This window comes from Paramisgurnus dabryanus, chromosome 2, assembly GCF_030506205.2.
Source record: "Paramisgurnus dabryanus chromosome 2, PD_genome_1.1, whole genome shotgun sequence".
Taxonomy (NCBI): Eukaryota; Metazoa; Chordata; class Actinopteri; order Cypriniformes; family Cobitidae; genus Paramisgurnus; species Paramisgurnus dabryanus.
Window position 1 is genome coordinate 6,553,440 of NC_133338.1, and position 25,708 is coordinate 6,579,147.

General features: G+C 36.0%; 3 protein-coding genes across 3 annotated transcripts in view; 1 reads left to right on the forward strand and 2 right to left on the reverse strand.

Annotated features, from left to right (window-relative positions):
* Positions 1-668: 668 nt before the first annotated feature.
* tlnrd1 (talin rod domain containing 1) lies at positions 669-3,815 on the reverse strand. Its single transcript, XM_065249448.2, has one exon. The coding sequence runs from the start codon at positions 2,265-2,267 to the stop codon at positions 1,203-1,205; it is 1,065 nt and encodes a 354-aa protein (XP_065105520.1). The 5' UTR covers positions 2,268-3,815; the 3' UTR covers positions 669-1,202.
* A 1,222-nt stretch (positions 3,816-5,037) lies between these two features.
* On the forward strand, positions 5,038-7,510 carry mesd (mesoderm development LRP chaperone). The gene is made up of 3 exons (XM_065294270.2): positions 5,038-5,224; positions 6,795-7,027; positions 7,125-7,510. The coding sequence occupies exons 1-3, from the start codon at positions 5,072-5,074 to the stop codon at positions 7,345-7,347; spliced, it is 609 nt and encodes a 202-aa protein (XP_065150342.1). The 5' UTR covers positions 5,038-5,071; the 3' UTR covers positions 7,348-7,510.
* Positions 7,511-15,796: 8,286 nt separating this feature from the next.
* cemip (cell migration inducing hyaluronidase 1) overlaps positions 15,797-25,708 on the reverse strand; it is a 165,670-nt gene continuing 155,758 nt past the window's right edge. Inside the window, exons 25-29 of the mRNA XM_065249447.2 lie at positions 23,529-23,733; positions 22,912-23,001; positions 19,786-19,943; positions 19,236-19,336; positions 15,797-16,875 (exon numbers count right to left, since the gene is read on the reverse strand). Of these exons, the coding sequence (XP_065105519.2) occupies positions 16,748-16,875; positions 19,236-19,336; positions 19,786-19,943; positions 22,912-23,001; positions 23,529-23,733 (682 nt within the window). The 3' untranslated portion in view covers positions 15,797-16,747. The remainder of the gene's footprint in view (positions 16,876-19,235; positions 19,337-19,785; positions 19,944-22,911; positions 23,002-23,528; positions 23,734-25,708) is intronic.

Below are 25,708 nucleotides of genomic sequence, written 5' to 3' on the forward strand. Positions count from 1 at the left end.
GACATGTTTGTGAAATTCACCCCATTTTAGTAAAGCATAAAATATTGTTGTATTTGTCAAGGATATGTATTAAAATGTGCATTATTAGACTAATCCATGGGTTTTAGTCTACAGGAAATGTGGGATAAACCTCTAAACACAGATGCTGTTCTCTGTTTGGCCAGCTAGAGAGATAAACATTGCAGACTTCAAACACGACGAGTCTGGAGATGAAGGTAGCAGGAAGCTTATCGAGGGCTATGATAACAAATGGAAAACATCAGGAAAGAGTCAAGGTAGCTTTGGGGAAAAAAACATCTTCAAAGACACTAGGATTAAGTAGAACTACACCAAACAATGATTTCTATTTTTTCACAGATATGTTATTTAAATATAAACAGAAACAACCGTCCAGATGATCTATTCACTGAGTGCTAGGATGTGTCCCTTATGAGACATTAATCAGGAGCCTACTCCAACACCACCCATCTACTGTAACAGCTTTGCTAAACATGCCTTTGCTTCGACCGTGCACTTTAGGCCTATTTTACGAAACAAATGAATGCAAAACTATACTTGCATGTAATCCGTTAAATTCGAGACTTTGTGTAAGAATGGTTTTACAAATTATTTCAATACTTTCAAATCAAGTATTTAATCTTTTGACCGAGATGTCTCACAATAACATGTATGAGAAACAACATTTTAATAAGTTGAAATAAATACTCCAGTACATGCATGATAAAACATGGGGTGGGGGCAAAGAAAAAAAACACAGCACATTAAAATATAATTGTAAGTCTTGTAAATAGTGTAAAACCTATGCCACACACTCACAGCAGCAAATTCACACATTGAATACAAACTCTTCTACACATCTCAATGATATCCATTCAGCTGAACACTGAGGTAAATTTTCAGTTTAATTTTACTAAGACTTCTGTTTTAAACACTTCTGACCAAATTCGTAAGCAACAGAGGAAACAGATTTTAAACAGTTGTCAGTTTTAGCAAACCTTTCCCCTATTCCGTGCTTTATGGACAACAACCTTCAAACCTCTGATCTCAACTTGACTATAGCTGATTGCCGTGAAATGTTAATTTAGATAACAAACTTTACATTTAGTCAACTGGATCACACTGTTATAGGGTTAAACCTGATTAGATTCTTTGGTACTTCGAATAATGTGCCGAGGGGTTGGTGTTGTGTATCTAAATGAGTTTTAATTCACAGAATGAGAGTTAACTGGCGGTAGAGTTCTGGGTGAAGATCGTTCCCTTAGTGCCTGAGACAGGAGCGTGCATCCGTCCGAGACGGCACAAGCAGAGTTCCGCAGCCGCTCCCGGTAGACGGGCATCTGGGAGGTGTTCTCTGGATGCTGAGAGATATCCCTGAGGCCCTGGGTCAGAAGCACGCAGGCCGACACGACGCTCATGGCTCCACCCAGCACAGCCGTTTGCACCCCCTTGCCCTCGGGGGTGATGGTGGCTGCTTTGCCAAGGAACTGTGGCTCGGTGGCAAAACCCACCAAGGAGTACACCGACTGCACGAGGGGTCCGCTGAAAAGGACGCAGCGGTTGCGGGTTAGCTCGCTGGGGCAGGCCTTGACCTCCCTCACACACGCCAGGAGAGCTGTGGCACTGGTGCTCATGCACTTGACACTGGCTTTGAACTGCTCCTTGGCAAACTTGTCCTTGGATTTATCACTGGCCAGGGAGGAGGCGTCCGTAAGTGTGGTGAGATTCTTCAGGATGTTCTGCGACACCTCCAGAAGGAGCTGTGGTGTCAGGTCAGCCAGAGAGGTCAGGCGGAGGGCGCTGCAGTTCTGCTCCACTTCGTGCCGGCAACGGGTGACTTTGTAGCGGTCCACCAGGCCAGGAACGGCAGCTTGCGAGCCCGGGGTCTCCACAGCTGCCAAGTAGGCAGCGTGTGCCGAATACTCCGTCAGCGAGACCACGAGGTCCCCCATCTCCACCAGTCGGTCCCCAACTTCTACAAACTTCCCCATGTTAAGCTGGCTCTGAATGTCATGGACGATGATGGACAGCTCCTTCGTCCTGGCGATCACCGTGTCACGACATTTCTCGAAAGTCTCTGCTACTGGCAGGCCGTCGGCATGGACGACCGGCCTGGTCTCACTGGACAGCAGAAGCAGGTCTGCCACCAGCTGCATTTTGCTTTTGCATGCGTCACAGATGGATAAAAGTCTTTTCCTTTGTTGCAAGCTGCCACTAAGGGTGTTGGTAGGAACGTCGCTATCTGATTTTCCCGAGCCACTACTAGCCATAGTAGGGTGGTCACACTGATGTCCTAAATTTTCTTTTTTTTTTCAAAATAAAGATTACAACACACGTCTATGGTGCGAAAACATAACTTATGACATTTTCTTCGTTGTTTAAAAAATCCACACCTTCTATGGAAACTATGAATTGAAACTGGCCATAGCGTCTTCTGTAATGTCCTTCAGAAAATATGTACAATGTCCACCGTCACCTCACACGGGCCACTTGATTCTGAGTAAACATTTGCAAAAAATATGAAACTTCACTCAATAAACTTGTTATGAGAATAAGGGCCTGGCTTTCTTGTGTAATGAAATAAAACAAATATATATATATATATGTGGATGATTCTTAGCAATTGTGGGCAAAAAGAGGCTCAGGAGAGCTATAATTAAATATCCTTTCAGTTGAAAAACTCTATATTGCCCAATGTTTAAATAATCTTTGCATACTGACAAAAAAATCTAATTCACAACAACCTTTTAAAAGGTAGGCTACAGTCTGATCAGTTTCACAGGTTGCTTCAATGTCAATGTCAATCCAACAATGCAAAAAACACTTGTAACGGCTACTGCAGTGCCATAGGTACGAGGATGCCCCCCAAAAGGCAAAGTGCAGGTTGACTTCCAAAAGCTCCTAGTTTGGGCGTTTATAATCCGTTTCATCTACTTTTGTTTCTTAAATCGCGTCATTTGAATAAGTGTCCTGAATGATGATGATGTGTTTGGACGTATAACTGAACGCACGCGACCCTCCGATCGAAGCGCCGACCGTGCGTCCCGCCACCTCTGCACCATCATCCCACGATACCTTTAAAGTCCACAAAACACTTCCAAACGACTTTCAACCGTTTCTTTTTCGCACACAATCCAAGTTCTTTGGGCAAACTTAGATCCGTATGCATATCTATCGTCCAAACGCCCACTTTTGCAGAAACACAACGGTCGTCCGGTGACGGATAGTTTCGCTTTTATTCGCCATTTTCCGCTCTTGAGCGAAGCCTCTTACGTTTCCGAGACCGGTAACGAAGTCTAGTTGTCGAGACACGGTTGTAGTCTCCCGCTACATCTTGCGTATCAGGAAGCGGCGGGAGGGTGTGGCTGAATAGCCTGTTAGCTTCCCTTAAACCCCGACACTTTTAAACACTCCATAACCATTATTCCGGATAATACAGCGCGTGCAGGGGGCAAAATTCCAACTTTTACCTCATCAGCTGCGCAAGAGAAGCGCGTGTTTTCCTGAGGTAACGTCCGTGGCGTGTAAAGTTGTGTTCATTCCTCACCAGTCATCGTTTCCCGAGGCCCCGTCGCTTGACTCCACTACCGGTCTGAGGCGAAAGTTACACCCAAAGAGCCTGATCCAGAGAAATTACGTGAAGAAATCCTTTAGCTTCCTCTCTTTGTTTCGTGTATTTCCTTGTTTTCGTTGTCCTTTCCAGTTTGCGCTTCCCTGTATAACCAACAGCGACTCTGGCGTGTGAATATTTACTACTTTCACAAGGTTTCACATTCAAAGCGGCACAGCACGAATAATTATTTGTTTAGCGGAAGCGCCGACGTTTCATTTTCCTAATATACGTGCATTGTGGTTTTTAAATATTGAAATCAATAACATATATTTTTCAAAAAATTATTTATTGGTTTTACTCATGCCCGTGTGCACTGCGCTTGACGCGTTTAATTAGATCTGACCTTTCTTGTTTATAAAAATTCGCCCTACCGCGCCGAAGAAGCGCTTAAATCTTTAAAACTGCGGATTTTCCTGGGAAAGGAAATCGGATTCACCGTTGTAAAACTATGACGTAATGCAGTAAAGTACTCGTCATTGGACAAAACACGAAGTCGAGAATGTGAAGGAGCCAATAGGAGCAATAAAAAAAAGAGTGGATTCACAAAAAATACTCCCTCTTTGAACATGAAGAGAGGTAGTCAAACTTGGGCATTCACAAAAAAATCTCAAATATCATACTAAAACAAAATAAACAATATAAATGATTAATTTATATTTAACAACTGAGCTGCTCTACTCTGTTGCCTAGTTTAAGTCGTGATATTAATGTTAAGCCTTGAATAATTATTTTGGTTTGTCTAATTATTTATTAAAGAGTAATAATAGCATAATAAGGGGATAGAGACAGCATTTGTATGTAGTGCATACAACGCGAGGTGGGGGCTGAGCCACACATACAAGCATGTCAGTTGTACAGCTGCAGGGCACTGTGCCATTGGGTGGGGTGTCCAGAAAGGAAACTGTTCGGATTCTGTTGAATGAGTCTCTCACTTCATCTAAGTCCCATGCAAATGCACTTGCAGTGCAGAGCTGCAAGATTTTCAAACAACTGAGTGTGCGAAATTTGTATTTTGTTAGCTTTTAATTATATGACAGTGTCTGTTTTAACTCAGAAACAAGTACTTACAAGTTTATACAATTATTGTAACGTCAAAGTGTTTAAAAATGTTTTTCCAAAAAGTTTTTTTTATGTGACACTTTTTATATTATTGTATAATCACAAGAGGACTAAAGCCATTGGTAAAACCATTTTTTTTTTTTAAATACTTGTTTTTGTTTTATTTGTACATTTTATACAATTTTATTAAACTTGTTTTTGTTTTATTTTTTTAAATACTTGTTTTTGTTTTATTTTTAATTTTATACAATTTTATTAAACTTATAATTAAAATATTTCAATTCATACACCTAAAATTTATACATAGTGCATTTTATTACTTGACTTGAAAGACACACGCCCCTCTATACTGCTATGACGACACGAAGGATTCTATCCAATCAGCGAACTCCAGGTTTAAAGATGGCGTCTCCCGTCGGCTGCAGAACTGTAGCAGTATTTCTTTTCCTTATTTTATTCATTTCGGTTCATTGTAACGACACCAAACCTAAAAAGAAGAAAGACATACGGGATTATAATGATGCGGATATGGCCAGACTGCTAGAGGAGTGGGAGGTAGGTTTAAATAAACCACAAATCGCTCACCGTTACTTGCTGTCGGGAGCCTGGGGCAAGTTGTCACAAGCGCAATCCCTTGTAACTTTGAAGGGTTTGAGTCACATGTGATGTTAAACATGAATGGACAAACCTATGTAATGCAGGTTGAAACCCGACTTATTTAAATTTGTTCTAAATTGTCTGGTCGTGACGTATTTCAGTTGCTAATTTATGTTGCTAATGTATGCATGTTGACACATGTATGTGCTCTTTAAAATTTTACATCATTCACACTATTTGTTATTTATTTATTATTTTTTAGGCTCTCTTTCGCTCTCTCTCTCTCTCTCTCTCTCTCTCTCTCTCTCTCTCTCTCTCTCTCTGTGTGTGTCTCGCTGTCATTTATTTATGTGGTGGAATGTGATTGGTTTAGACAAAGTCATTTAACAAAGTTTAACAGATTTTATAGGGACAAAGGTTGCATTTTAAAAGTTTTGCACTGAACATACATAGCTCACAGAAAGTATCATTTGCATTAGTGCCATTTTACCAAAGCAGAATACAAAAATACAGAGATTATATTTGCACATATATTTGAAGCCATTTGTTAGTAGTCTTTTGTATATTTCGATTCAGGACTCATAAAGATTTCCAAACTTGTCTTGAAGAATTTATTTACTTGTTTATTTATTTTCGTACATATGTATGTATTTAAATACATTGGCTCCCAGTGACACTGTAATATCACATTTGGGTGATTCTCACGAAATCCAGATTTAGAAGGTGTCCAGCATCAGATTTTTGCACATATAAGATTAAGGTCTGAATTTACTATAACCATTATTTTTGGAGGATTTAAAAAATATTCCCTATAGAATTATTTACATTTTTTTTTAGATTATCATTATCAAAAATGATCATTACCGCAACATGATATAACATTAAATATATGCATTTACAAACTCATGTTTAATGAGAAATAAAAAGTTGTCTAGGTACTATGACAAACAAAATTTTACCTGGAGATAAAAAATAAGAACTGCTTTCCAGGTAGACGTCACAGTCAATTATGTCCCTTCCAACAATTTTTTTTTAATGTTCCTTGAGGGCTTAAACAATGATTGAAAATTGTTGCGGAGGATGAGAAAATTGGTCTTGGACACATTTATATTCCTTATTATTGTCTCTACATTTACCAATGATCACCAAATACAACATGTTTCTTTACTGTAAATGTTTATAGTATAACATGCACTGAAGCTTTTTATTTTTAGATTTTTTAATTATAAATATTTCCATGTCAAAAAACCCAAATCCAGTCATGGACACGTTGCGGTAATGAAAATTTTCCCCTTAAATGTGAAAAAAAAACATCAAAATTGGTTTGTATGATGTTATTTGAAATCGTGGGCAAAATAGTACATGAAGAGATGTTTGTAACTGTAAGTTCTTATTTTGATACTCTTACTTTGCATTTACATTTTTTATCAAAATGTTTCATGACACCTCATAAGTCTAATTACGCAAGAATCACCCATTTGACCTGCCGATAGCTAGACATCTAAACATGTTTTTTTGTTCACTGCAGAAAGATGATGACATTGAGGAAGGCGACTTGCCTGAGCACAAGAGATCCCCTCCGCCCATCGACTTTTCTAAAATAAATCCATCAAAACCAGAGGAGCTCCTGAAGATGTCCAAGAAAGGAAAGACATTAATGGTGTTTGCCTCCGTGTCAGGTAACCCAACAGAGAAAGAAACAGAGGAGATCACCAGCCTGTGGCAGGGCAGCCTCTTCAATGCCAACTTTGATATTCAAAGGTACTGCCTATCTAGAACACATCATTAACAAGGCATATGGTTGTTAAATAAAGTATTTATGTTAAACAAAAGTTAATTTTATTTGTTTTCTCTTAAGATTTGTGGTGGGATCTAACCGCGCCATTTTCATGCTGCGCGATGGGAGCTACGCCTGGGAGATTAAAGACTTTCTGGTCGCCCAGGACCGCTGCGAGGACGTAACCGTGGAGGGACAGGTGTTCCCTGGGAAAGCTGCCAAGGGGAAAGAGAAAAACGAGACCAAGAAGAAAGGAGACAAGAAAGCAGCCAACCGAGCAAATAAAAGCAAACAGGAACTTTGATATGCCAGCCTCAAAATCATATGCCATAAAAGAACTTGAAAACGAACAAGTGGTTATTGGTGTACTTCATAAAACGTCAGATCATTAATCTTTGGAAATCTTTAGAATATTAGATTTTTTTTGGTATTGTAACACAGGTACGTCGTGATGTGATTCGACGAATAAAACACTTTTTATACACTATTTGCATTGCATCATTTACCATCGATTTCAAAGCTGTCTGCAAACATCCATCTGGGTCTTCCCCTGCAAAATCTGTTCACATTGACAGAATTTATGGGATGGTGTCAGAATATCACTTTAAACCTTTAAAGGGCACCTTTTATGCCCATTTTTACGAAATGTAATACAAGTCTTAGGTGTGCTCAGAATGTGTCTGTGAGGTTTCGGCTCAAAATACCCCACAGTTCATTTATCATAGCATGTCCAAAAAGCTATACCTTTGGGTCATTCTATATGGAAATGTGATTTTTTCTGTCCCTAGCCAGCCTTTACAGAAATATTACACTTGAAACACCCTTTAGGGTTACAATTTTTTATATTTTAAAATGAAACAATATGTTAGCCATCAATGTAGCAATATTTCATTGTATTAATATTACAATCAATTAATTGTATTAATATTACAAATTATTTAATTAATATTTTAATTAATTAATTAGAATTCCAAGCACCACAGAAGTGCTTTTCCCCACAGTCATGTACAGAGGGAAAGTGCTTTATTTTGAGATCAAAAACAGTGTTTTCTTCCATTTAAAATACAATAATGTGGCCATAACTATCAAATATATTATGTAAATTACATTAAAAGACAAAATGCTAAATAAATATGATAAAATATATAATGAAAGTACAAAGTAGTGGTCCCCTGGAGTTGTGTCACTTGTGTTACCATTTAACTCTTATTTTAAATCAAAATCACACTGATGACATCACTTGACTTCCTTCTTTCAATTTCCTGGAGATCTATGAAAATACGTCCATATAAGTCCACTGTCTCTTTTCAGTTATCAGAAATCTTTTCATTTATCTCATGATTTCATATGAAGCTTTTAGTTTAAGTCACTCCCTTATTGTTTGGGAATTGCAAAAAAAACTACAAATGGATTAAACTACTTAATTCAGTGAATATACAATGATTGATAACATGTGGTTTGATACTTTGCAGTGGAAAAACTTTAGCGCTCTGCGCAAAACTTTAGCGCTACTGCGAAATGATGGCGTTTCCATTAACCAATGATATTCGACTGAAAGGTAGTTTTTCCTCTCGCGATAAATCATTCCAAACATCAAGTCGACTGATGTTTATAGGTTTACTAATATCACATCCCGACCACAGCACTAGGCTTTATTTTTAACCGAAGTAGAGGTACAAGTTTTATTCAAATATTAACGCCAAGGAAATATACTTAGATACTTATTCTTAGAAGCAGCAACATATAGGTGTTTCTTGGAGGTAATGTTACATGATTTTAAATCAAAAGAGATATAAGAGTGTTATTCAAACATTATTTGGAAGGAAAGCCTCTTATACTTGGGAGCAGAAACGTAGTCAAATGTTTCTGAAGGTTTTAGCACATACTGCATTATCTTCAAATAATAATTATGTGACTTGCGTCAAGTGACCTGAAAATGCAATTAAACATCTCCATTGCAGTTATATGGGAGTTTTTGCGAAATTATTTCCGTATTTTCAATTCGCAATGTGAGACAATACCATCTCACTATTAAATTAGGGCGGACGCGAACGACTCACTGAGGGCAGAAACTATGGTCATACCGGACTGTCAGTCAGTGGCTGTGGGTGGGGCTTTATCAGTGTTATATCACATTGATAAGTGAATCAAAACAGCATGTCTAATAGGATTGCTTTGGTTTAAAGGGACACCAGGGAACGTTTTCGTGTTAATTAATCATCTTAGTAAGTCGGTATATGGTTAAATGACTCATTACAGGGAGAATGAAGACTCTCGCGCTCGCCCCTACTGCCTGTAGGAAGAATATTCCACTTGCAAGTTCGGTGTATCCTACATTGAAAAAAAACAGAAAAAACAATTATTGTTCCCATAATTCTGTGTTTTTTTTGGGAAGATTTGGAAAATTCACAACAACACACTTTTTTAGTGACATTGATTTCGTGTCAGCTCTTGGTTGGTGTGTCCGTGTGCTATTTCGGGAGAAGTGCCCATATAAGGACTTACACTGGACTTCCAGCACTTGTTACATAACAGAATCAGTAGTCGGAAAAAAAACTTTTGCACGAACTCCGATGAAGTGCATTTGACACAGAAATATTCTGTCATACGTCCAAATGGTTATTTTTTTGCAGCCCTCAACTGATGTTTATGTTGTCATGTTGTGTATTGGCCACCAGTTTTGTGATTGCAGTACCAGTTTTGGCCACAATACTACATACTGTTCCTTTCCGTTTGTAAACGATTTGCTGTCTTTATAATATTAAAATTACTATAAATCAAACACAGTTCAATGTTTCTTTATACAAAATGTGGATGCATAATTTAGGAAAGGAGTCCCTCGCTAAAGGTTCATCATATGTGGGGGACCCTGATTTCATGTAAATGTTTTAAAAAAAAGGGGCGTCATTTTGTGTTGAAAAGTGGGGACAAAAGATCAGATGAAAAAACATTACAGCAGGACGGGAAAAACATTGAGTAATGGCGCATCAAAAATGGGTATAGCGTAGGCCAGTCAACAACACAAAAATACGTAGCATAAAACCCTCAACAATGTCGACTGCACATGTAGCAGTCCCTACAACACCAACTCAACCGAACTGTGCCAAAGCACCATACTGAAGAAAAAAGTAGCGCGTTAAAGCAATGATTACAATGAAATTCATTACATATGTAAAAGAAAACACACCATAAAAACACAATGCAGCATGTGACCCTGGACCCTGGTCGTACAGTGCAAAAAAAAGACTTCTTTACTTAGTATTTTTGTCTTGTTTTCAGTAGAAATATAAAAAAATCAAGATGTATTTTCTTGATGAGCAAAGACGTAGGAAAATAAGTCTAGTTTTTTAAACAAAAACTATACAATTTAAGTGAATTAGATAAAACAAGCTAAATTATCTGCCAATGGGGGTGAGAAAATTTCGCTTAAATTAAGTGTTTAAGAAAAAAATAAATCTTATTTTTAGATTTTTCTCTCACCACATTGGCAGATATTTTTGCTTGTTTTAATCACAAATTAACTTAAATTGAATATATTTTTGTCTTAAAACTAGACTTATTTTCTTAGGTCATTTTGCTCAAGAAAAAGCATCTTAATTTAGTTTAAGATATTTCTACTGAAAACAAAAATACTAACTAAGAAAGTCTTTTTTGCAGTGTAAGTCGCACAGGTACACTGCAAAAAATATATATTTTCAAGAAAAAAATTCTTAGTATTTTTGTCTTGTTTTCAGTAAAAATACCTTTAAATTCTTTAAACCTAAAAAAATTCTTAAATTAAGATGCTTTATCTTGGTGAACAAAACGACCCAAGAAAATAAGTCTAATTTTTAGACCAAAAATATCAAATTGAAGTTATTTTGTGCATACTGTATAACAAGCAAAAAAATCTGCCAATGGGGTAAGCTATTTTTTTTTAATTTAGTGTTTAAGAAAAATGTTCAAGATTTTTTTTGCTTACCCCATTGGCAGATTTTTTGCTTGTTTTATGCACAAAATCACTTAAATTTTATATATTTGGTCTAATATTTAGACTTATTTTCTTGGGTCGTTTTGCTCATCAAGAAAAAGCATCTTAATTTAAGAATTTTTTGATATTTTTACTGAAAACAAGACAAAATACTAAGAATTTTTTTTTCATGAAAATTATTTTTTTGCAGTGTATCACTTGATTGTTCAGAACATTTTAAAGGTATAGTTCATCCAAAAATGAAAATTCTGTCATCATTTACCCGCCCTCATCTTGTTACAAACCTATACAAATTTCTTTGTTCTGATGAACAGAAAGGAAGATATTTTGAGAAACGTTTGTAACTAAACCGTTCGTGGACCCCATTTACTTCCATAGTATTCTTTTTTCCTATGGAAGTGAATGGGGTCCACAAATGGTTTGGTTACAAACATTTCTCTAAATATCTTCCTTTCTGTTCATCAGAACAAAGAAATGTATGCGGATTTGTAACAACCTGAGAGTGAGTAAATGATGACAGAATTTTCATTTTTTGGTGAACTATCCCTTTAACCAAATGCTTTCAAAAAGTGGTGGGCACATGTCCCCAGATGACACCTATGTTAAAAAAACATGTGTTCCTAAACATTCCATACAAATCAAGATCCTCATCTGATTTATCCAACTAACATCGTCTTATTGGGTTTTGCTGTTTTTGGTAACAAGCTAAGTAGCCTATATACACAGTCTTATCTAATAGCAGCAGATAACATATGTTTACTGGTTTAAATGGTTTAAAGCTGAAAGTTGCGATGCATCAGGAAGCAATGGCAGAAATGAACTGATCTAGAGTCAGTCAGACAAAGCCTCGGGCATAAAAATGAATCTAGCTGAGGCAGAATCATTGCCCCAGTTTTAGAGCGACATTAAGCAGTAATAGAGTAATCAATCAATACTTTCTCGTCTGAACCTCCACATGCCATTAAACCTGAGAAAATATACGCACTTCTCATCGAAAGCTGTGTGCTTTCAACACATCGAATGAGAAATGTGATCTAATCGACGATTTTTCTGAATGCATCCAGTCAGCGTTCATCAATTCTTGTAGACGTTTCTTGTTCGGCATTATTCCACATCATCGGCATCTTGGCTCAATTTTTACAGAACTTTGTGTGCTATGGAGGCTTTTCTTCATGTGCTGTACTAAGCATAACACTTTTGGGGGTTGAGATCAAAGCCCTTGCATTGGGTAATACAATAGGAAGTACATATTATTTATACTTCTGCTACTGGATGCTGATTGGTCAGTAGCCAGTAAACAGTAACAGAGCATTGCTAGGCAACATAAATAATACTATGCGATGGTTGCTGTGCAGGCCTAACATACTGTATGCCATGTAACAAAGCCTACTTACATGCCCAGAAAGGATGTACTATTTATGTGATAGAAAAGTAGGGTTTATTTAGTGCTTGCATGCCAAAACAGTATGCAAAGTAAGCGAATATTGTTAACATTAATCCACACCAAACCGACCACAGTCATAATTGTTTCGGACATGACATGGTGTTCTGATTCTGAATGTGGTCAATCTGAATAAAATTTGCAGATCTAGATAAAACAACACATGTCTGCATTGCACCGAGAGAAAATCATCAAGAAATTCTCTGTATTTTTCTTGTCTTTTTGAGCTCTAATGTATGTATCCACCCTACTTCGGTATGGCCTTCGTGGTCATATTTCCTCACCATCTGCTGAAGTGAAAACATCTTGCTGCGGTGGAGGACCATGAAGAACACACACAGTTAGATACATACCATGAACCATAGATTCTGTAGACACCTTAACAAATACTGTATGTGCAACAGGATATGATGTCACATTTTTATTTATTTGTGACCCTGAACCAAAAAAAATCATAACGGTCGATTCTTTGAAGATTTATACTCCATACATAAGCGTTTCATTGATGTATGGTTTGTTAGGATAAGATAATATTTGGCTAACTAATCTGGAATATGAAAATATTGAGAAAATTGCCTTCAATCTCCAAATGAAGTCCTTTGCAACACAATCACCAATGATCAATATAAGTTTTTACATTTTTTTACAGGAAATTTACTAAATATCTTCATCTTTACTTTATATCCTAATGATTTCAAAATTGATAATTTGGACCCCTACAATGTATTGTTGGCTATTTCTACAAATATACCTGTGTGTGACCTGGTTTTTTGGTCCAGGGTCACGATTAATAAATAATAAATAACACCCTAAAACATCATAATGTAAAAAAAATCATGGGACACCACTGCACAAACCATGTAGTTAATCTGCACCATTACTATGAGGTTTAGATCTGCCATTGGTCAAAGGTTTTTTCTATATGAATTCACAGGTCAGAGTTTAACTTTGACTCAGTTATGTAGCTAAACACAAAACCTCCACACAAACGGTTGCACTGCAGAATCAACTTTTAAGTACAATACACCAACAACCACAATGGTCATTCTTAAAGGGGAGGTTAAAGGATTAGTCCATTTTCTTAAAAAAAAATCCAGATAATTTACTCACCACCATGTCATCCAAAATGTTGATGTCTTTCTTTGTTCAGTCGAGAAGAAATTATGTTTTATGTGGAAAACATTCCATGATTTTTCTAATTTTAATGGACTTTAATAGAGCCCAACACTTAACACTTAACTCAACACTTAACAGTTTTTTTCAACGGAGTTTCAAAGGACTGTAAACGATCCCAAACGAGGCATAAGGGTCTTATCTAGCAAAACGATTGTCATTTTTGACAAAAAAAAACCCCAAACTTTTAAACCACAACTTTTCGTCTAGGTCCGGTCCAGCGCAATCTAACGTAAATGCGTAGTGACGGAGGGATCTCATGTGTTACATATATAAAACGCACATTTGCGGACCATTGTAAACAATAAACTGACACAAAGACATTAATTATTATCATTCCACATACAACAACGTCAGAATGTCGGAACGTTTCTTCACACTTGTAAACACTGGGGCGGAGTTTCGCGTTGTCCTCTGTGACCTCTTGACGTCACGACGTATTGCGTGAAGTCGCGCTGGCGCTTTCAGGACCAGACCTAGACGAGAAGTTGTGGTTTAAAAGAGCATATTTTTTTATTTTTCTTGTCAAAAATGACAATCGTTTTGCTAGATAAGACCCTTATGCCTCGTTTGGGATCGTTTATAGTCCTTTAAAACTCCGTTGAAAAAAACTGTTAAGTGTTGAGTTAAGTGTTAAGTGTTGGGCTCTATTAAAGTCCATTAAAATGAGAAAAATCCTGCAATGTTTTCCTCAAAAAACATAATTTCTTCTCGACTGAACAAAGAAAGACATCAACATTTTGGATGACATGGTGGTGAGTAAATTATCTGGATTTTTTTTTTTAGAAAATGGACTAATCCTTTAAAGCTATTTCATGCATTCTGACGTACTAACACTGTTTAAGAGTTGGATTTCTCATGCTAAACATAGGCAAAGTGTCAAAGTGTCACAGAGTATTTCTGTGCCAAACGCACTTCGCCAGAAAGTTTTTTTGAACATGAAAGATTCATAAGTAACAATCTTGCTTAATTTCTTTTATGAGCATTTCGGTGCAGGACGTACAGTGAAAGTCCTTATATACACTGTAAAAAATACTTTGCTGCCTTCAATTTTTTTGTTGAATCAACTCGGATTTACAAGTCATTTCAACTTACTATTATTTATCTTGACTAGAGATGAGTTGTTATAACTACAGGTGAGTTGTTATAACTTAAAAATTTAAGTTGACTTTAACTCAACAATTTCTTACAACACTGGGCTGAACCGATATTTTTAAGGTAGATATGGTGCTTCCGACTTTAGTGTTACCTTTGTAGTCTATAGATTGATTTAGTAATTTTAAAGGGACACTCCACTTTTTTTAAATAGGCTCATTTTCCAGCTCCCTGAGAGTTAAACATTTGATTTTTAATGTTTTGGAATCCATTCAGCTGATCTCCGGGTCTGGCGCTAGCACTTTTAGCATAGCTTAGCATAATCCATTGAATCTGATTAGACCATTAGCATCACGCTAAAAAAAACCCAGTGTTTTTGACATTTTTCCTATTTAAAACTTGACTCTTCTGTTGTTACATCGTGAACTAAGACCAACGGAAAAATAAAAGTTGAGATTTTCTATACAGATATGGCTTGGAACTATACTTTCATTCTGGCGTAACAATTAAGGACTTTGCTGCCGTAACATGGCTGCAGGAGGCTCAGTGATATTACGCAGCAGCCGAAAATAGTCCCCCTGGTAACTTTCAGTAACAGGGGACTTTTTTCAGGCGCTGTGTAATATCATTACGGCAGCAAAGTCAAAACTCTTCGGTTATTTTTAAGTGCGATGCTAATGGTCTAATCAGATTCAATGGATTATGCTAAGCTATGCTAAAAATGGTAGCGCCAGACCCTAAGATGAGCTGAATGGATTCCAAAACTGTAAAAATCAAATGTTTAACTCTAGGGGAGCTGGAAAATTTGCATATTTTCAAAAAAAGTGGCGTGTCTCTTTAAGTTTGCCTATATGTCTACTAAGACATATTTAGGTAAAAATAAAGAAAGACAAGTGCTCTTTTGAACACATTTAGTTTAGTTATGTAAAAATATATCGGCCTGGCTGCTTATTCGATATATAGACATTTGTAGGATTATATGAATACGTCAAATCTTTGCAATACGCACCAAAGCACTAAACCTAAATCTAGACCCTCTGTTTGAAAGCAACACATTTAATGGACACAGCAAGATATGAGGAAAAAGATTTATTCATTTATTTCTGTACAAAAGTCTTTATACGTTTTTTTATCTAAAGTATTACACTTTCTTTTTACTTTGAAATCAGTTACATTTACATCACATCCATATACAACTTAAAAGTTGATGTCATTTATATTTGAATTATACACTGAAAGTGAAACTTATACGTTTGTTTTTACAGATCAGACAGAAATACATTACAACTTAGTCCCTTAAAAGCTGTCCCTTTTAGATTTGTGTAAGAGTGCCTGTACAATAAATAAGTATAAAATATATCTCTGTTATCAATCAGGATTTTTTTTAGAAACACACAAAACATACAAAACACTAACAAATTACAATCCCCGAAAAAAGACCAGCTATTTCGGCAAAGGGACATCGTCGTACATCTTGCCAAATTTCTCACAGATTATCACAGATTTGCATCATTGTATGATAAGACCGACAAAATATACCAATGCTCAGTTTCCATTCCATTCTTGAAATTCGGTCGATTTAAGACTGATTTGGTATTTGCTGGCTCTCTTGTACAACACAAACAAAACTGACCGAACGCTCTTCTGCATGACAAGAAAACAAACAAAACTCACAACAACATTTACAATCAGAAATCTCTTTTCTACATATTTTTTGATTTTTTTTTAGAATAACATGAAGGCAAACATCACTGAAAGGGACAAGAACGAGGAATGCTGTTTGTTGTTCGTTTTTTCTTCGTAAAAACTCAAGTATAAACAATAGACAACACGATCCAAACGTCACTTAATGTCCACGTCGTCACACAGAATGGAATCTGTCGGTAGCGGCTGTAAGGTCACATAAACACATGCTTGATTCTGATTGGTCGTTTGGGTTCAGTGGGTGTACACGGGCGTAGGTGGCTCGCCCGACAGTTGTGCTACTAAGAGTCTTTGAGTTTTTCCGGGGTACGTTGCTTGTTTTCACAGTTTTACTGTCTGGACCACAGGGATGGGCAGCACTTGGTGGAGTTTGACGCGCTCTTCGTCCACCATCATTCTCACCCAGTCCGGCCGGAACGAGCCTTTGAAGCCAACAAAAGCTAACTTATCTGAAAAAGAAACCACAAGTTTGTTTTTAAAGGGATCGGTTTGATCTCCAGTAGCTAACAAAAATCTGGTTTTGGTTTAGTGTTCAGTTTAGTGTAACAACTGCCAAACTGTGATGGTTTAACTCAGGACAGGGTCACATATATTCGTATGTCAATATTCTGATCTCATCATTACACTGCAAAAAATGATTTTCAAGAAAAAAAATCTTAGTGTTTTTGTCTTGTTTTCATTCAAAATATCAAAAAATTCTTAAATTGAGATGCTTTTTCTTGATGAGCAAAACGACCCATGAAAATAAGTCTAGTTTTTACACTGGAAAAAATGACTTTCTAACTTAGTATTTTTGTCTTGTTTTCAGTAGAAATATCTACAAATTCTTAAATTAAGATGCTTTTTCTTGATGAGCAAAATGACCTGTTAAAATGTGTCTAGTTTGTAGACAAAAAATATACAATTTAAGTGAATTTGTGCTTAAAAAATGCAAAATTATCTGCCAATGGGGTGAGAAAATTTTGCTTAAATTAAGTGTTTAAGAAAAAATAAATATTTTTTTTAGATTTTTTGCTCACCCCATTGGCAGATATTTTTGCTTGTTTTAAGCACAGATTCACTTAAATTTGATATTTTTGGTCTAAAAACTAGACTTATTTTAACAGGTAATTTTGCTCATCAAGAAAAAGTGTCTTAATTTAAGAATTTTTTTATATTTCTACTGAAAACAAGACAAAAATACTGAGTAAGAAAGTAATTTTTTGCAGTGAAGACCAAAAATTTCAAATTTAAGTGATTTTGTGCATAAAACAAGCAAAAAAATCTGCCAATGGGGTAAGCAAAAAATCGTGAATTTTTTTCTTAAACGCTAAATTCATGAAAAATTACCCCATTGGCAGATTTGTTTTGCTTGTTTTATGCACAAAATCACTTAAATTTGATATTTTTGGTCTTAAATCTAGACTTATTTTCTTGGGTCGTTTTGCTCATCAAGAAAAAGCATCTTAATTTAAGAATTTTTAGATATTTTACTGAAAACAAGACAAAAATACTAAGAATTTTTTTCTTGAAAATATTTTTTTGCAGTGTAGATTATGCACTGCAAAAAAATGACTTTCTTACGATATATTTTTGTCTTGTTTTCAGTAGAAATATCTAAAAATTCCTAAATTAAGATGCTTTTTCTTGATGAGCAAAATGACTTAAGTAAATAAGTCTAGTTTTAAGACAAATAATATACAATTTAATTGAAATTGTTCTTAAAACAAGCAAAATTATCTGCCAATGGGGTGAGAAAAAAAAGTGAAATAAGATTTCTTTTTTCTTAAATACTTAATTCAAGTAAAATTTTCTCACCTCATTGGCAGATATTTTTGTTTGTTTTAAGCACAAATTCACTTCATTTGTATATTTTTTGTCTAAAAACTAGTATTATTTTCTTAGGTAATTTTGCTCATCAAGAAAATACATCTTGATTTAAGAATGTTTAGATGTTTTCAGTAGAAATAAGACAAAAATACTAAATTAGAAAGTCATTTTTTGCAGTTTTTACATTTAGGTCCAGTCGGGGGGTTAAAAGCCGGTCGAGTCGGACACGGGTCTTATTTTGTTGTGTTTGTCTTGGGTTGTAAAAAAAATGATTTGGGTCATTTCAGGTCGGGTACATTTCTATCGACCCAAGAAGATCTCTACATCATACATCCACAAAGGTCATAGTAGGATCAGCTGGTTACAAATACTTGAAAAATGGCCCAAACATCCACCTCTAGCATCCGATACCTCTTGCTGTGTAAGGACATTGTGTAATGTAAGGACATTTAAAGGGGACAGAGAATGAAAAACCATTTTTACCTTGTCTTTGTTGAATAATGGTAGTCTACCCGCATTCACAAACATACAAAAAGTGCTAACATGCTAAACATCTCAGTCTCATAGAAATTCCTCTTTTAGAAATGTCAGCCAGAAAACGTCCCAATCTGAAAAACTGATGCTTATGACATCACAGGCATCTCCCTGCCCCTCCACTTTAAAATAATTGATTACATTTTTTGAGTGGCAGCAAAGTCAGCCAATCAGTAATAAGATTGCAAGTTAAGCCAGTAGGGGGAGCCAAATAGGTGCAAAACCACTTGTTTAAAATCCCCCACCCTAATAGAGCTATCTGAGAGAGGTTTTTAGGAAGCTTCTAAGGCATTACAGACCCAAACAAAACATTTTTTGTCTACATGTCACATCACAGAACAAGGATAAATACCCCGTTCACCTTTAAGTGTGTCTGGCCCACTGTATGTATGCTTTACATTATTTGGTCATAGTGTGAGTGTCAGTATAAAATCTTTTCAGATCAGTGTTTTGTGAACTTTATTACCTTTTAACTTTACCGACTGCTCCGCTCCGATGGTCTCCAGAACTTTGGTCCACGGTCCCCTGGTGACCAGTTTTCCTTTGGAAGTGATCAAAATCACCGACCTGGAAGAGCAAAGATGAGCTTTCCATCACACTCAGCACTTAAATCCAGATGATTTTCAGCCTGTATGATTTTCTCACCAGCCCTCCTTCTGTGCTTCCATATGAGAAGGCAAACGTCTGAAAAGTGTTTGGGTGGTGTGCTACCCAACTAAAGCTTAAAGTTTACGGCGTACACTATAGCATCATGCATTTATTAAATGTATATGGGTCTAAATTATTATGATCTATATATATTTATGGGAAGGTATGGAATTAATAAAAAAGTAAGTTACCTAGTTGCCTTAAATTTTGAGTTAACTTACTTATGAAGTTGAACCATAAATCTTTTTTTACAGTTGATTTACCGCTTCTTTGCATATACATAGTGTAGTAATTTTAAGAAACTTCCCTGTTTTTGGAGGTATGGTGGTATTATAACTCTCTTATAAGTTCATGTATGTTTTGCTTACTCGTCTTTGAGGTTTGCGATGTAGTTCTCTAACTGCGCTGGAATTCCCATCAATATGGAGTTTCTGAATCCCGTAGACTCCAGAACTTTCCCGCTGTGACCGTCAATCACAGTAACATGCACTCCGTCTTCTGGTTGGTAGATCTTCTTGCCATTGACCTGTAAAAACAGCGAATAAGAGAGAGAGAGAGAGAGAGAGAGAGAGAGAGAAGAGAGAGAGAGAGAGAGAGAGAGAGAAAGAGAGAGAGAGAGAGAGAGAGAGAGAGAGAGAGAGAGAGAGAGAGAGAGAGACCTTTTTAATTCAGAAGTGGCGTTGTAGTAGTGTGGTAGCATAACAGTACATCAATATATGGCAAAAATGATGAATACTAACATAAATCTCATGTTTTATTCAAATCAATGCGGCAAAATGTGTATGCAAATGAAAAAGCGAAAGGTTTTCTGTGAATTTCACTGTTACTGTTAGCAATCACATAGCTTCATGAGTCATGTGAACTACTTATACGATGCTTTTATAGTGCATTTAAACTTTTACAGGTGTGTATGTTGGAATACGACGTAAGAACAACATATCAGGAGTACATCCTTTGAAATAATTGTGACTATTATTGACAACTATTATTTCTGAATTAAATGTGCACTGTGTAATTTTTAGAAGGATCTCTTAACAGAAATGCAATATAATCTACATAACTATATTATAAGTGGTGTACAAAGACCTTACATAATGAAATGTATTGTTTTTATTACATTAGAATGAGTCGTTTTTTTATCTACATACACTTCGGGTCTCCTTACATGAAAGTCGCCGTCATGTTTCTACAGTAGCCTTAAACTGCTCCGTCACTACATTGTCTCAGATTATGACGTGTTTGTCCTGTGTTTGGTTCTATATGTGTGTCGATATGCAATTCACCGCTACACTGACAAAAATAAAGGTATAAAGCTGTCACTGGGGCAGTACCCTTTAAAAAAGGTCCTAATATGTACCATTTAGGTACAAATATGTATCTTTGAACTGCCAATATGTACCTTTGAAATACTAATATGCACTTTTTTGGGTAAAAAGGTGTACCTTTTTGAAAGGGTACTGCCCCAGGGACAACTTTTGTACCTTTTTTATGAGCGTGTAGATGCCGCTAAACATCTACACAGCGGTTCTCATATTTTTTGAGGTCAGGGAGACCTTACAGGTAGAATTGAGAACCGTTTTAATTTGAGCGATTCCGCTTATCGAATCCGGTTCTTATCAATTCCTGGTTATGATTACAATATTTTTAGTAAAAGGAAAAAGCAAATACTTTCAAGATTTTTTTTTAATTATTTTATTCTTGCCAGATTTAGGCCCAATTCCAATTAAATTTTATGCACGTCATATCAATACCATTTTTTTTTTCTAAAATGGAACCGATTAACCACGTTAAAATGTCCTGACGGTTAGTATTATCGTTTAAAATGTAATTATTATTACAACCGTGTTTGATTACCGTGATTTTGAAAACTCGCTGTAAATCCTGTCCAGCCAGAATCAGTTTGACGCAGGCGCGCACATGCAGCATAGTTTTTTTACACAAGACGACATTTAAGGGATAATGTATTGTATTCATTCACAGTAAACTTATTATATTTTTTTACCACAGAAATAATTTCAGGGACATGAAATATTCAATTGTGATTTTCAAAAAGAAAACTTTTTCAAATGTGTGTATCAGTTGAACATTTCCATCTCATTTTAACAAAACCATTAAATTGATAACCGTGATAACTTTGGTCTTTATAATTATGATATGAAATTTTCATACCGTCCCATCCCTACTACTTACAGGGGACGAAAATTTCCAAGGACCCCCTTATAACTATTATAAGTTATTAAGCACTCGCTTTCTACAATTTATTGAACTATTACACTTTAAAATAAAGCTGTGTCACAATGCAATAGGTTAAACTTATTTCCATAAAGAACCTTTAATATTTAACACCCTGCAGCTCTTAATGTAGCGTGTCTTTAACAGGAGAGAAAGAACGTGCACACAATCTCAGGATTTTTAAATGAAGCGCTTTTGGTGCTTTATAAAAAAATTATTATAATATTACAAAAATCATCACCATAAAAGCATGAGCGCATGGTGTGCTGCTTATTTTAAAACCTAAAAATTGAAATTTTTTAATGGGTTATTGTGTCTCTGGGTCAAGGTTTACTGTGGTTCACAAGTTGAATACCTCTGTATATGGCATCACTGTGCAGAGAACTAATGAAGGTAGGATGAAACCTTTTTTTGTTGTTGTTTTTTTTGAAAGCAGAGGGTCCGTTCTTTCATTTGATATATTATATGATATATATATATATATATGGCATCACTGTGAACAACCTTTAAATTAAGCAATTTGTAAAGAGTGTATTGTCTATAGATCTTTAGATGGCCCCATATGTAAAACTGCCCTATTGAATAATACAGCACAATTTAATCATATATAGCTAATTATTTCACAGACCCCCTGAGTATGAATTGCGGATCCCTCTTTGAGAACCCCTGATCTAGTAAACAATAACTAATATCATGGGATAATTCGAGAAGAATTGCTCTAATACTTTATCTTTGCCTTCTACAATTAAAATCAATTGATAGAAACATATGAAATATTTTCATTCCTTCAAAAAGTCCCTACGTGCAATACTCATTTTAACCTGCGGATGCCGCCATTATGCGTCATGCGTAGTGCATTTGGGGTCGATGACATATAATAGTTGAATGAAATATTACTATGGTAAATACTATGGTATCTAGTATGGTTTTTTATGTGAGAGTTTACTCCCATCTTCCTACCTCTCATATCGTCTTTATTTTAATCATTTGACATTTGTATGTTTTCTGTATTGTTCGTCATTTATGTTACTCTCTGGATTTATATTGAAAGGGTTGAATTTATAACATTTATAACTCTTATGTTCTGTTTTACATTATTTTACTGTACAATGTGTTAATACTGTGACTTGTTTACCTCCTTAAGACGTCATGTAACAAAATGGCGATAAAAAATACTTTTTTAAAATTGATTAAAACATTTAAATTTTATGATTTACATTCATATAGTGTTTTATATGAATGCAGTAATAAAAAGTCCCTACCTCAGTGTAGGAAAAGTCCTCTTTGATGTGGTAAAAGCGCGTCGTATACGACTCTAGTTTGATTTCCAAGAAGTGCTCTGGTACCCGAGGCTATAAAGAAAACAGAAAAAAAGTGTGACTGCTATTCTTCTTTAATATTAAGCCAATAAAATGCATCAAGTTGCTACATAACATGATAATAAAATCTGTCTTGCACACATTTACAGAAACAGCTATGTAAAACACTGCAAAAATTTATTTACATTGCAAAAAAAATTCTAGTAGACTTTCTCTTTATAATAGGCTTTATGCCCAGCTGCACTACTTCCTGAACTTCAGCCAGCTCCTTGTTTCCTGTCTGCCATTATTGGACAAACTGATTAATCCAGGTGTGCCTGACCTCAGTAGTCACAACAACAATAATCAGACACACCTGGATTAATCAGTCTGGATTAACAAAAGCTAACAGTGAGTATTTTTCTTAATACATCATCATCATCATCATCATCATCATCCAAGCATTAAGCGATGAAACACCTTTATAGTCGGAAGTCCGAGACATGTCAACATCACATATCCTGCTTTCGAAACATCTACAGTGCTGTTAAGAGATCTTTTTCGCAAAAGTTAAAACTTACCAGTTTCGAGCGGGGCAGTTTTTTGGGCATAGGCACATCTACGACAGGCATCTCGGAGTATTTGGGGTAAGCTTCAGCCATGCAGTCACTGGGGCCGCTGCCGGGAGGAATAACGGCTTTGATCTTCACTCTTTCACAGCCCTTCACCGAGCAAAAAGCAAAGTCTTCCTTCTCATTGTGTGCTTTGATTTTAAGGAAGAGAAGCCTGCAGGGATGACAGAATACAGACATCAGAGAAAGGGAACGGCTTCCAGAAACAGGGATCAGCATGGGGAACGACTGTGGGGAATTTAATGGGAAGCCAAGACACCTTTAAAGTAACACGGAAAGTTACAATTGAATAAAGTGAAATGTTTAGCTTCTTGTGTCATGTCAGAATAGTTACAACTAAGTGATATTACTCATACATACTATAAAGAAGATGTTGCAATGAAGTAACTTTCATTTTAGACAAAATGTGTTATGATTATTGTTTATAGTATTTCAGTTAAACTACTTTCCTGCTGAATTCACCAATATTGTATTTAGCGTGAGAGCATTGGCCCTCATGTGCTTATATTTGTGACCCTGTGGCACAAAACCAGCCATAAGGGTCAGTTTTTAAAACTGAGATTTCGGAAATAAATAAGCTTTCCATCAATGTATGTTTTGTAAGTATTTGGCCGGGATACAAAAAAATCTAAATACTCCTTTAAAGTTATCCAAATGAAGTCCTTAGCAACACATATTACTAATGAAAAATATTTTTTTGATATATTTACGGGATAATATTTACAATCTTTTATGAATATCCTAATGTTTTTTGACATAAAATAAAAATCTATAATTTTGACCCATAAAATAAATTGTTGGCTATTGCTACAAATATTGTGCTACTTTTAAAGGAGACATATCGCAAGAGTTTTTTAATATGTAAAATAAATCTTTTGTGTCCACAGAGTACATATGTGAAGTTTTAGCTCAAAATATCATCAAGATAATTTATTATAGCATGTTAAAATTGCAACTTTGTAGGTGTGAGCAAAAATGTGCTCTTAAGTGCAAATGAGCTGATGAAATGCAAACACTGATCACCATAATGGTGGTTTGTTAAAATTAAAACTAAACTGTGTTGTCAATTATTTTCTTAGTTGTGGTTACGGAGTTGTTCTTTTTTTCACATTTTCTATGTTGATAGAAGCCCCGGGGACCCAACTATAGCACTAAACATTGAAAAATTCAGATTTTCATGATATGTCTCCTTAAAGACTGGTATTGTGGTCCAGGGTCACATTTTGTCTGGATTGTGTCATTTCCTAGTCCCTTTTCCAGCCTAAAACTGATTTTAACCCCAATTTTGGGCCCAATTTGCACCCTTGAGGGATTTGGGGCATACCCACTATAGCCAGTTAGAGCGAGTAAACTTCAACTGGATGTTGTGTGACTGTGATCGAATGCTTTTTTTGTCAGTCAGACAGCCTCTTGGGATGCACTTGTCCAGTAAAAGCTGGTCTCAAACTTCTATTTGCTCCCCCTCTCTGCGGCCCGCATCAGCTGTCAAAAATATAACTTAATCCGGCTCGCAGAAAGATTTTTATTTACTTAGTTTCATGTTTGTTTGATTTGTTGCTGTAATCATTTAAAGGGGACATTTTACAAGACTTTTTTTTAGATGCAAAATAAATCTTTGCTGTCTCCAGATTACGTATGTGAAGTTTTAGCTCAAAATACCCCACAAATAATTTATTATAACATGTTAAAATTGCCACTTTGTAGGTGTGAGCAGGTGTGTCCTTTAAAATGCAAATGAGCTGATGAAATGCAAACACTGATCACCATAATGGTGGTTTGTTTAAAATGAAACTCAATTGTGCTGTTCAACTATTTTCTCTCTCTCTGTCTCTGCACTAAATGGCAGTGGTGCGGTTGGATTAAGGGGCGCTATTATTATAATAAGATCCCCTTATGACATCACAAGGGGAGCCAAATTTCAATTACCTTTTTTCTCACTTGTTTGATAGAAGCACTGGGGACCCAATTATAGCACTTAAACATGAAAAAAGTGAAAAGCGTGTTTAAAACATGAGTGAAGATGCTTTTTCTTCTTTGCAAAGCGCTCGGGAGGTTGTGCGTCTTCTAGAACTTACCAAACTCACTCGTCCATCTCTTTATGGACATTGCTTTGTGCACTGGTGCACAGT

Excerpts from the sequence above, each read along its gene's own strand:
- tlnrd1 (XM_065249448.2), bottom strand. The coding sequence starts at position 2,267 with ATGGCTAGTAGTGGCTCGGGAAAATCAGATAGCGACGTTCCTACCAAC.
- mesd (XM_065294270.2), top strand. The coding sequence starts at position 5,072 with ATGGCGTCTCCCGTCGGCTGCAGAACTGTAGCAGTATTTCTTTTCCTT. Across the intron at positions 5,225-6,794 it reads GACTGCTAGAGGAGTGGGAG|AAAGATGATGACATTGAGGA; the intron begins GTAGGTTTAAAT and ends TGTTCACTGCAG. Across the intron at positions 7,028-7,124 it reads GCCAACTTTGATATTCAAAG|ATTTGTGGTGGGATCTAACC; the intron begins GTACTGCCTATC and ends TTTTCTCTTAAG.